At 44.4% G+C, this 12,243-nt stretch overlaps 1 protein-coding gene across 4 annotated transcripts in view; it reads right to left on the minus strand.

Moving 5' to 3' along the window:
- The window catches only part of GINS1 (GINS complex subunit 1), a 33,267-nt gene extending 22,372 nt beyond the window's left edge, over positions 1-10,895 (minus strand). Inside the window, exons 1-4 of one of the 4 annotated variants that reach the window (XM_064275678.1) lie at positions 10,626-10,884; positions 5,733-5,797; positions 2,653-2,751; positions 2,000-2,090 (exon numbers count right to left, since the gene is read on the minus strand). In XM_064275678.1, coding sequence (XP_064131748.1) covers positions 2,000-2,090; positions 2,653-2,751; positions 5,733-5,797; positions 10,626-10,700 — 330 coding nt within the window. In that variant the 5' untranslated portion in view covers positions 10,701-10,884. Of the gene's footprint in view, positions 1-1,999; positions 2,091-2,652; positions 2,752-5,732; positions 5,798-10,625 lie in introns of all 4 variants that reach the window. The other 3 variants (XM_064275677.1, XM_064275679.1, XM_064275680.1) reach the window with 3 other exon arrangements.
- Between the last annotated feature and the right edge of the window lie 1,348 nt (positions 10,896-12,243).

A 12,243-nucleotide genomic window follows, 5' to 3' on the forward strand; every position in this document is an offset into this window, starting at 1 on the left:
GTATAGGACAGAGTGGAACTGCTCCATAGGGTTTCCAAGGCTATAAATCTATGGAAGTAGACTGCCACATCTCTCTCCCGTGGAGAGAGGCTGGTGGGTTCGAACCTCCGACATTTCAGTTAGCAGCCAAGCACTTCAATGACTGCTCCACCAGAGTGCCTTTGAGTTGCAAACAGTCCCCTAATTGTTGACATCAAAGAAAAAGAAGTGACATACTAGTCCTTGTTAAATACGACATCACCTAGCCCTTACAGTATGAGGCCAAAGTTAAAAATTCGCATACGCGTACTGGATTTTGGTTCATGTTCTGAGAAGGATAAGGCACAGACGAACAACCTCTCTTTAGTCTCTGACTCTCTCCAAAGACCGAGAGCTTTCAGAGACTCTGCCTGCCACCAACTCTGGACCCTAGCTGTAAGAAACCTCTACTGAGTTCAAGCCTTCCTCCTGAGATCTCTTCATAAAAGGTACATGCCTAAAGTCTAAAGATTGGGACTAGCCATTGAACTAACACGCAATTGTTAATTTTGATTCTCTGGGTCTAAAATGAGTGTCTTGAGGTCTTACTTGCATGCCTTGCCATGACTACCTTGCAATAAACTGAACAAATTTTTGCATGAAAAACCTGAGCATTTAAGATAAAATCCTAATGTATTATTTAAATTTTAAGATAAAATCCTAAAAGACATATACTAATCTAAAATAACGTACGAGAAAAATCACTACAGCTGCTGTCACTAGAGAAATAACACGGTGTTCTGTTCATTTTACCAAATTACATAAGACATATCCCCAAGTTCAATTAATGTAAGTAGTTTCATGCACAAAGACCATGGAAATAAGAAACTGAAAACTGAACTACTAACATATAACCATCCCGTAGTTACCTCGAAAGTCTGAGGTAGAGATTAGTCATGTTTCTCCAGAACACGGGCAGAATGAAAGCAAAGTAATGAAACTTAGCTTGTTAGCAGATAGACTGCCATTTTAAAAAACGTACAGCTCATGGCAAACACACTGAGAGCTTTCTTTCCAAGCAATGTGCTATGCCATGCTCACATACTAACCGTTAGCACTTATCAGTCACGTCCCGTCCTATGCTGTGTTCCACATGGGCAGCCTGAGTTGCCCTGTTTTAAGGACCCTGTAATAGGAGGTACTAAAACCTCATTTTGTAAATGAGGGAGTTAAGGCATGAGAGGTCAGGTTGCTTGCCCAAGATTAGACAGAAGCAGAGTCAGCATCTGAACCCACGTTTGGCAGACTCCAATCCTATGTCCTTCAACATTGGGCTAGCATTCTACCTCAGTGGCTGGACAGCTCAAGACTTTCATTACTAATACTCACGTTGATTAGGAATGTATATATATATATTTTATTCAAAATCTCTAAATAATGATGACAGTTTTTTAATTCCACTGATGAATTACTAATATATAAATGGGGCCCTTTATTTTGCTAATAAATACTTTTCCATACGGCACTAGAATTGGGCCCTGGTAGCACAGTGGTTAAGAGGTTGGCTGTTAACCAAAAGGTCAGCAGTTTGAATCTACCATCCGCTCCTTGGAAATCTTATGGGGCAGTTCTACTCTGCCCTAGAGTGTCACCATGAGTCAGAATTGACTTGATGGCAATTTTTTTTTGGTATTCTCTTCCCAGAAGGAGCCCTGTTGGCACCGTGGGTGAGCGCCCCGCTGTTAACTGAAAGGTCAGCAGTTTGAACCTACCAGCCACCCCGCAGGAGAAAGATGTGGCAATCTGCTTCTGTAAAGATTTACCAGCCTTGGAAACCCTATGTGGCAGTTTGCTCTAACTTGACAGCCAACAGGTTTTGTAATTCCCATCCCCACCACAATAAATACTAAATACAGTTCAAAAATTGCTGAAGTCACTGTTAAAACCAAAAAGAGAAATACCAATAAACACTATTATAGGACAACACCAGAACCTCAGGATTTTTCCCAACTCAAGAAGGTGAACGATGGTGCTAACTCACTTCTTCTGCAGACATGTGAAATCGTAAAGCATTTGGCAAGACGCTGCCATATTCCCACCTGAGTGCTCTGATCCGAAGTAACCGGTCATACCTAGAACATTAAGAGGGTATTAGACAGCGTAAGAATAACAAAGGGATCTGAAGTTGCTCTATCAGGGAAGATTCAAGACTCATCTTAAGATACCTTTGGGGCACCCAGAAAATACGAATACGGACTGGATTAATTCCACCGAGACATTGTTCACCGTGGTACACGTGACAGTGGCACAGCAGCTATGTGAGGAAAGATCAGAAGGCCCTTATTTCTTAGAGACACATGCTGAAGTATTTAGTGGTGAGATGTTATGTTGGTATTTGCTTTAAAACAGATTAGCATAAATGAATAAATCGTGAAGCAAATATGGCAAAATGTTAAAAATTGTTAAATCTATATGATGGCTCCAAGGGGTCTGTTACATTGTTTTCTCTGCTTTTGTGAACGTCGTAATTTTTCACAATAAAATGTTTTAAAACTGAAAAAAAGAATTTAGAGTGTTTATAGAGGGAGAGACAAATCTAAGATCTCTTGCTGGCAACTTGAAACTTAAGTGGGAAACTACATGGAAGGCTCTCCTTTGTTCCCTGCCACTGCAAGCAAAACCGGACCAGCTTACAGGTATGCTACGGTGCAGCGTCGGTTTCTCAACAAAGAGCAGTGTCGAAATTTGATGGTTGGTATCAAATCGCTTCGTCCATCTGACTTCGCTTCATTCCTGGTGAGAGCATTTAAAGAGGAAAAAAACAAATATGCACATTTCAGAGGAAAAAAATTTAAATCAGATTTTTTTCCAATGGTATTTTTCAAAGCCAGCTAACCACTGAGGCACATGCCCGTTTTTACCCACTTGTGTTTAACAGTTAACCTGTTAACAGTTTAACAGTTAAATTGTAACTGCCTCCATTTCAGAACTTTTATTACTATGTTAAAAGGTAAAAAAAAAACTGAAAGCCAAAAGTTAACTAACTTGTCTAAGATGATACCATACCAGCTACACTTGATCTAACCATTTGGTACTGTGCATTTTTGCACACTGGTAGATCTCTATTATTTCCAAAAGACAGACGCCGTATTTACACTTCTGGAATTCCTTTATCATGCTGGAGTAAGAGACAAGCCTAACATTATGTACCTAAGAATATGGTCTTACATCATGTTATTACACGTACTACTCCTCTTTCGGTGTACTTCCAAATCCTCACTATGATAAACTACGCTAAAATGGAGTCAGCATGGTTTTTCACTCATCCAGCAAGTACTTGCTAATCTCCAGCTGCTGTAGTTCAGTTTTATTCACACAGACAGGGAAAAAATTTTGGTTTTACCCTATAAAATGTACATCTCCTTAGACACCAAACAGGCATTACATTTTAAAATCAATGCACAGAATGAATAAGAATCTACTTCGGAGTTTTTAAAGCAACTGGATGAATACGAAAAGGATTCATCCATGCTTCATTCCAGGTACTAAACCCTGAAAGTAGAGGCAAAACGCACACCCATCCAGGTGCGTCTTCTAGCTCTGTTCTGCCACCCTGTGACAGTCAGACTTATACTCCACGTTATACACATAAAATACACCCACCTAACACCAAGTACTTTGTTAAGTACGTAAGAATGTCCTAAAAAAAAATCACATTTACACATGGGTAATTTAGAAGGAAAACATTTGTTCTCACAAATAACTTTAACCAGAAATTGCTAACAGTGATTGTTTTCCCAGAAAGACACCAAGAGGATGAGGGACAGAATTTTGAATCATGAATTTGCAAATGGTACAAATACAGGAAAATCATTCTTTCTTTCCCCACCCCCAGGGCCAAGGCCTGCTTTGCTACCCCTGAAATATTTCTTTCATCCGTTCACTCTTTACCTTCTCACTGCCACTATCTAGTGCAGGCCAATCTTCTACCACTTGGGTGATGCCGACCATCTCCTGACCAGTGTGCCTCCCTCTACTCTTAGCCCCAGTCCACATGGCAGCGAGGATGACCTAAAACATGATGGGACACTGCCCATCCCACAAACTTAAAAATCTCCTCTAATGTCACTTGTGCCCACCTGCTAAGCTCCAGCCACACTGGCCTTCCTCTCGCGTCAGTTTCGTGAGCATCCTGTCCTCTCTCATGATTCAAGGCTGTGGCAGACCTGTTCCCTCTGCCCAGAATGCTCTCTCCCCATAACTACTGCCTCGCTCAAACCTGCGTCTTCTCAGGCCTCCGCTGAAAACATCGCTTCCCTGGAGAGAACTTTCCTGCCTTTCAGTCTGTCATGGATTGAACTGTGTCCTCCAAAACTATGTGTATCAACTTGGCTAGGCCATGATTCCCAGTATTGTGTGACTGTCTGCCATTTTGTCATCTGCTGTGATTTTCCTATGTGTTGTAAATCCTGTCACCGTGATGTTAATGAGATGGATTAGGGACAGTTATGTTAATGAGATCTATAAGATTAGGTTGTGTCTTAAGCCAATCTCTTTTGAGATATAAAAAAGAGAAATAAACAGAGAGATAGTGGCACCTCATACCACCAGGAAACAAGAGCCAGGAGAAGATAAAATCCTTTGGACTCAAGGTTCCTGCATGGAGAGGCTCCTAGTCCAGTCTAAACTGTGTCTTCCATTTGTTATTCTCTCACATCACTCTGTTGTTTTCCTTCACAGCACATATTCCAATTGTAACTAGTTTTTCTGTGTGTGTATTTGTATTTAGTACGTGTCTTCCCCATTAGACTGAGTGCCATGAGGGCAGAAATCTTGATTGCGTTGCGTACCAGAGCCACTTATTGGCACGTAATTGTTTAATAAATATGTGTTGGTTGAATGAATGAATGAATGGCTTGGGGACCATATTTCAGGACATTTATCTTACATTTACTGCAAGGGTCAGAACCTGTACGGTGTACTTGCTCATTCTGTTTGTAAAGATTTTTCTCTATCTGTCCTCAGTAGTTGGAAATGTGCCTAGGTTTTGTGTTCTACAAATCTTACCAGCATGCCACTGATTTTCATATCCAAGAAACTGATAAAAACATTGTATCTAACAAGGCCAAAGATGAAACCACACGTCACAGAGTCGACTTCTCTTTAGGTTGAGGTCCTGAAAACCTCAACTTTGATCCATTAACTGGTACTCTTTCATTGGTACTTTTCACCAAGTCATAGGAGCGTATTGATTTGTCTTATAGCCCAAATTCTCCATTGTGCCAAATACCATGCTCGGCTCTTACTAAGTCCAGAGCCCTCTTGAGTTATGGCCTTTTGCAGCACTAGTTCTCCGCAAACTCGACTCAAGCTCCCAGAAATCACTGCTGCTCCTCAATGTTAACATGCTGCCCTACTCCCTTTACCTAATGCATTAAAGCATCTGTTAGGAGCCCTGGAGGCATCTATTAATGAAGACAAACAGTGAAAACGATGTCCATATTCCACTTTGTTAGGGTTTTTAATTTGCTCAAGGCTCATCTCTTTCAAGTCTGCCATAATTCCTGTCAAGTCATATCAAACAACAAATACATATTGAGCATCCACTATGTGAATACAACAATGACCAAATTAGTTCTGTGCTAATTCATATAGCTAGAATATGATCAGGTACGTAGAGAATTAAAAACAAACAAAAAATATGATACAAGGCTATCTGATTCAGTACCTTACTTCTTAAACTGTTTTAAAATATCAATCTTATCAAAACTTACACATCAGACTGGTTTTGTTCATATAAAGCTTTCATCTCCTCCAGAATTTGTCTGAGTCCATCCTCCTAGAATATATAAACTGATATTGATATAAAACTTCATTAATTCCCCAAAGCCATTTGTATCTGTACTATATTTATCCTTGATTTATATATTAAAAAAAAACCCAAACCCATTGCCATCAAGTCGATTCAAATTTGTATTTATATATCTCAGCGAAAATCAATAGCCTTACAGAGACAATCAAGCACGACAAAAGCACATAAATATTTTATTATTAACTAAAAAAAAAAAAAGGTCTTAAAAGGTTACTACACCCCCCCCCCAAAAAAAAATAAAGAAAGGAAAAAAAAGGAACAGTGTTTTGGTTTGTACTGCAAGAAGAATAGAAAGGTCAAAGAAGTTTTTCCTACTATCTACCTTGAGGCAAAAATTTTTTCCCTTGTAAAGATAAAATTTTAGAATCCCCAAAGTCATAAATGTTAAACAATAGGTTTGTCAACGATCTTAAAACCAAACCAAATCCGTTGCCATCCTGTTGTTTCCTACTCATAAGAGACCCCACAAGACAGAGCAGAACTGCCCCACAGAGTTTCCAAGGAACGGCTGGTGGATTTGAAAGGTCCACATTTTTGTTAGCCGTCAGCTTTTAACCACTGCACTACCCGGGCTCCGTCTGAACAGAAGTGACCCCGTGTACTTTCAGGGCCAAAATATACTCATTAGCAAAAATGTTTTGGCACTACTGGTATAATTACAAATATCAACTGCTGAACGCTGCTCAAATACAAGGAAAGATACCATTCCTGGTGAATGAAGCACAACTTAAAAAAGGCCATGATTTATTACCTTTTGCTGTCGAGTCAAGTCTGACTCATAGCAACCCCACAGGACAGAGTAGAACTACCCCACAGAGTTTCCAAGCAGCACCTGGTGGATCTGAACTGCCTACCTTTTGATTAGCAGCCATAGCACTTAACCACTAAAAAAAAAAAAAAAAAAAAAAAAAACCACTACACCACCATAAATATTCCCCTTGTTTAGCAAGTACTGTTTTAAATAAAAACTCTTGTGTGATTAATAGATCTGCAGACATATAAAAATCTAAACAGAAGTGGTTTCATAAAATATACACAAACTTTCAGGTTTAAATTTTCATCTCTAGTGGGACTCATATCAGTTCTGTGCCCCTACCTTAGGCTGTAAGCCCCTAGGAGCCTAACTTGATTTTCCTAGAGAAATCTACCACAGTTCTGGATGTAGAAAGTGGGTCATCATTTCAGCTTACTGAGCATAGCACCTGTCATGGATTGAATTACGTCCCCCAAAATATGTGTATATTAACTTGGTTAGGCCATGATTCCCAGTATTCTGTGGTTGTCTTCCATTTTGTGATTGTAATTTTATGTTAATAAGGATTAGGGTGATTGTAACACCCTTACCAGGTCACAACCCTGATCCAAAATAAAGTGAGTTTCCCTGGGATGTGGCCTACACCACCTTTTATCTCTTGAGAGACAAAAGGAAAGGGAAGTAAGCAGAGAGTTGGGAACCTCATACGACCAAGAAAGCAGTGCCCGGAGCAGAGCATGTCCTTTGGACCTGAAGTTCCTGTGCTGAGATGCTCCCAGACCAAGGAAAGGCTGATGACAGGGACCTTCCTCCAGAGTTGACAAAGAGAGAAAGCGTTCCCCTGTACCGGGTGTCCTAATTCGGACTTCTAGCTTACTGGGCTGTGAGAGAATAAACTTCTCTTTGTCAAAACCATCTACTTGTGGTATTTCTGTAACAGCAGCACTAGATGACCAAGACAGCAACTAACCACGAGATATTCTGGAGTGGATAAGGCTGACCTGTGCCCCCACACCCCAGGGTACCAGCTGCCTGCATGGGTGGTAGGCCTATTCACCCTCAGATCAGTTTTCCATCTTCTGCTCCAGTTGTGTGTGAGACTGGCCCACCCTCACAGGTGAGTCTCCCAGGCTCTTGACTCACCTGACAACCAAATGGGCTCATCAGTGGAAGGCACTAATGAGACAAAAGGTGCTCCACCAAACTAAGACCTAAAAGAAGGATTAATTCTATAACTTCTAAGTCCCACCTCTAGTGGCACGGTAGTTAAGAGTTTGGCTAGCCAAACGGTTGACAGTTCCAAGAGAAGTCCTGGTGGCACAGTGGTTAAAGTGCTCAGATGCTAACCTAAAGGTCAATAGTTAGAACCCATCAGATGCTCTGCAAGAGAAAGATGTGGCAGTCTGCTTAAGTAAAGACTAACTACAGCCTTGAAAACCCGATGGGGCAGTTCTGCTCTTGTCCTACAGGGTTGCTATGAGTCAGAATTGACTTGACAGCAATGGGTTTAGTTTTGGTTTGCTTAAGACCCACCTCTGGTCCCCCAAAGGTCTTAGTGGTAAACCAACAGAGCTATCGTAAAATACTTTTCCAGTGGAAAATAGTGCTAAACTCAGGGTGAAAAGACCTGGGTTCCAAGGCCAACCCTGTGTGGAAAAGGGACTCTGTCTCTGTGGGTCTGTGTCCTCATGTGTACTATGACCCCTAAAGTCTCCAACCCCAGTGTGGAGCCATATTTTTGCACCTACATACCTGCTACCTTCCAAAATCTCTAATAAACTTGCCACTGCTGTCTCCTAACTTTTTAAATGAGCTAATTGTTCTTTGTTTAACTGTTCTGAATTGAAAGAACAATACACTGGAACCTAGGAAACCTGTATTCAAAGGCTTCCAAAGTGCCCTGAGTTCAGACAGATCTCTTAACTTGACCCACAGTTTTTCTTGGCTGAGTTTCTTCTTCCGTAAAATGACCTAGTTGTAGGATTAGGTGCTCTTTAATTTTCAAAACAAAACTCATTGCCTTCTCAGGGGACTCATCCTTCCAGGCATGGCTCAGATGCCCCTCAAGCCCCATGCTCCAACTCACAATGGCCTTTCTCCTTTATCTTCCTGGTCTACACTCTGTGCTTTCGCTTACCAAGCTGCATTCTATTCACCTGTTTTCCTGCTCCTCTTCCTGACATATACACAGTGGCTGCCCCATGATAGTCTACTATATCATTTAAAGTGCAGGCTCTGGAGCAAGACTACCAAGGTTCAAATTCTAGCTCTATCCTTGTCACAGATTGAATTATGTCCCCCCAAACATGTGTTTTTCAATTGGGCTGGGCCATGATTCCTGGTATTGTGTGATTTTCCTATATGTTGTAAATCCTGCCCCTGTGACGTTAATGAGGGAAGATGGGCAGCAGTTGTGTTAGTGAGGCAGGACTCAGCCTACAAGATTGGACTGTGTCTTGAGGCAATCTCTTGATATAAAAAAGGGAAGTGAGCAGAGAGATGGGAGGGGAGAAGGGAAGGGGAAAAGGACAGGGACTATGACCTCATACCACCGAGAAAGCAGTGCCAGGAGCAGAGCGCATCCTTTGGACCCAGGGTCCCTGCACGAAGAAGCTCCTAGTCTGGGGAAAGACTGATGAGAAGGCCAACAGAGAGAGAAAGCTTTCCCCTGGAGCTTATACCCTTAATTTGGACTTTTAGCCTACTTTACTATGAGAAAATAAACTTCTCTTTGTTAAAACCGTCCACTTGTGGTATTTGTTACAGCAGCACTGGATGACTAAAACAATCCCTTACGGACTGTCATCACCAGCAAGTTACTTAATCTCAAGTCTCCCTTTATGCCTGGAAAAAAAGGAAAGCAACAGCTTAAACCTCAAAGGAGAGACAATGAAGGCTAAGTGCTTAGCACTGTTCCTGGCTTGAAGTTCTCATAATAGAAAAATAATAATAGTAATAGTAGTAACAATAGCAGTACTAGTAGAAACAGCACACAGTGACTCAGTCCTCACTGTGTGCCAGGAATCGTTCAGAGGACCAACTCATGTAACCCTCACTGTACACTACACCAGGACTTCATCTCACATACTCTGGACACGTTTGGAGGATGTCAGCGAAAGAGAGAAGACCCTCAACGAGATGGACTGACACAGTGGCTGCAACAAGAGCTCAAAGATAACGATTACGAGGCTGGCGCAGGACCAGGCAGTGTTTCCTTCTGTCCTATGCATGGTTCTCTTGTACTTGCGGTGGCTATGAGTCGGAACCGACGCCACCGCACCTAACAACAACGTGAACTGTGTATTATTAGATCGTCCCCATTTTTGCAGATGAGAAAATTGAGAGCTCAGAACGCTCGAGTAACTAGTCCAAAGTGACCCAACAGAGCCAGAATCTCAGCCTGGCTTCAGAGCCCTACCTTTTAACCACTAAACTTTGCTACCTGCGTGCGCCAAAAAATGCTAATTTATCAGGCAACCATTACATGTTTTGTTTAAACGAGGAGCAACAACAAAGCTATAAATGGAAAAACACTAAAGGAAATACAGTCATATGAAAAACTCAAATCCCCGAGCAACATAAGCCAATGCCTTCTTCTTCTATATTCTGTCATGCCGCGGCCCAAATCTCGTTTCCGACTTTGGAACTGGAACGGTGGGAAAGTAAAGCCTCCAGGAAAAGCGTAGGTAAAACGGCGGGAAAGCCGCCCCGGCCCCGGCGCCCCGCCGGCCCCGGCGCCCAGGCCCCGGCCGCCGGCCCAGGCCCCGCCCCCGCCGGCCCAGGGCCCCCCCCCTCCACGCCGGCCCAGGGCCCGCCCCCGCCGGCCCAGACCCCGCCCCCCGCCGGCCCAGGGCCCCCCCCCTCCACGCCGGCCCAGGGCCCGCCCCCGCCGGCCCAGGGCCCGCCCCCGCCGGCCCAGACCCCGCCCCCCGCCGGCCCAGACCCCGCCCACCGGCCCCCCCACCCCCAGGACACCTCCTCAGCCCCGCCCCCTCGACACGCCCCATTCGCCTCTATTCCGCCCTTCCCTCCCCCTCTCACATTAAAAGCGGGCAGCTGCCCTTCCGGCGTGTGGCGCAGCTCGCGGACCAGCTCCATGGCCTTTTCACAGAACATGGCGGATGCACCCCTGCCCCACAGCCTCGTCAACCGTCCGTTCTCACGCCGAAGGGTCGCCGGACCCTCAGCACCTTTACCCCTACCGTTTCCCTTCTCTGGGCTCCCGCCCCTCAACTTCACAACCGGTCCGCGTTTTGGCGCTAAACCCACCCAACCAATGGGGACGTGCTCCTGACTCCGGCGGCCAATGGCGGCTGAAGAGGGACCGTCGCCTCCGCTGCGCAGGCGTACTACCGGGGGGCGGGAGCGAGGGCGGGGGGCCCTTCCGGACGGGGGCCCCTGCCGGCTGGGGGGGGGGCCCTTCCCGGCGGGGGGCCCCTTCCGGGCGGGGGCCCCTTCCGGGCGGGGGGCCCCTTCCGGCCGGGGGGCCCTTTCCGGGAGGGGGTCCCCTTCCGGCCGGGGGGGCCCCTTCCGGCCGGGGTCCCCTTCCTGGCGGGGGGGTCCTTCCGGCCGGGGACCCGGCGTCCGGGAAGGAGTCGGTGGGTATCGGTGTGAAGCCTTCGCTAAGCGGAGGCGGCTTTTGAGTTGCGATGTGGCGGGCCGGGCAGCTTCGGATAAATGCACGTCCCGCAGCTTGCTTTTTTTCCCCACCTGACGCTTTCTTTTTTGTTAAGATTCAAAGGGGCGCTCGGAGACGGAAAGTCCCAGAAACGGTGTGCATTAATACTATGTTCGGCATTTCCTTTGTTTAGTTTTGCAGTGTTATTGTTTGTTTGATAGCAAAGGAAAAACGACTTTTACTGGGTACGTCCTCAGTCGATGTATACTTCGTGGACTTCTAACGATTATCCATAAAACTGGTTATTTAGACTCATGATACTGCCTAGGACACAGCTGCTAAAGTGATAGACTCTGAACTAAAGTTTTTCACTTTCAACTCCACTGTACCACCTTTTTGATTTTTAAGCACTCATTTAAAATGTTTGTAAAGTATACCTTGTCATCAGGTCTACCAAAACCAAAAGAAAACAAATTGCCGCTTAGTTGATTCTGACTTAACAGCGACCGTACACGACCCAGTAGAACTGTCCCTCATCAGGCCTGGGCGGGGGGGATGCCCTAGATGAATGGGGGAGCCCTGGTGGCGCAGTGGATATGCTCTGGGTTGCCAGTCAACAGGTCTGCAGTGTGAACCAGTTTAAGCCCACCAGCTGCCATCAGGGAGGAAGATGTGACAGTTGGCTTCCATGAAGACTGCAGCCCTGAAACCCTGTGAGGAAGTTCTACTCTGCCCTGTAGCCTCACTATGAATTGGAATTCATTCAATGGCAAGGCTTTTTCTTTCTTTCTTTTTTTAAGATTAATAGGAATTCATGTGTTATCTTGACTAGGTAATCTATGGAAAATCTCATAACCACATAGAATCAAAGGTAGAAGTCATTGCTATAGAAACGATGGGTCTAATTGGGCTATTTTTTAAAGAGCAATATTACTCAGATTAATTCTAGCTAACCCTAGAGACTATGTTGCTCTTTTCCAAATACAGGTACAGTAGATATCTGATCTGAGGTATGGGTAAGGGAAAGGCCTGCTTTAAAAA

This window comes from Loxodonta africana, chromosome 24 (genome assembly GCF_030014295.1).
Source record: "Loxodonta africana isolate mLoxAfr1 chromosome 24, mLoxAfr1.hap2, whole genome shotgun sequence".
In the NCBI taxonomy this organism is placed as follows: domain Eukaryota; kingdom Metazoa; phylum Chordata; class Mammalia; order Proboscidea; family Elephantidae; genus Loxodonta; species Loxodonta africana.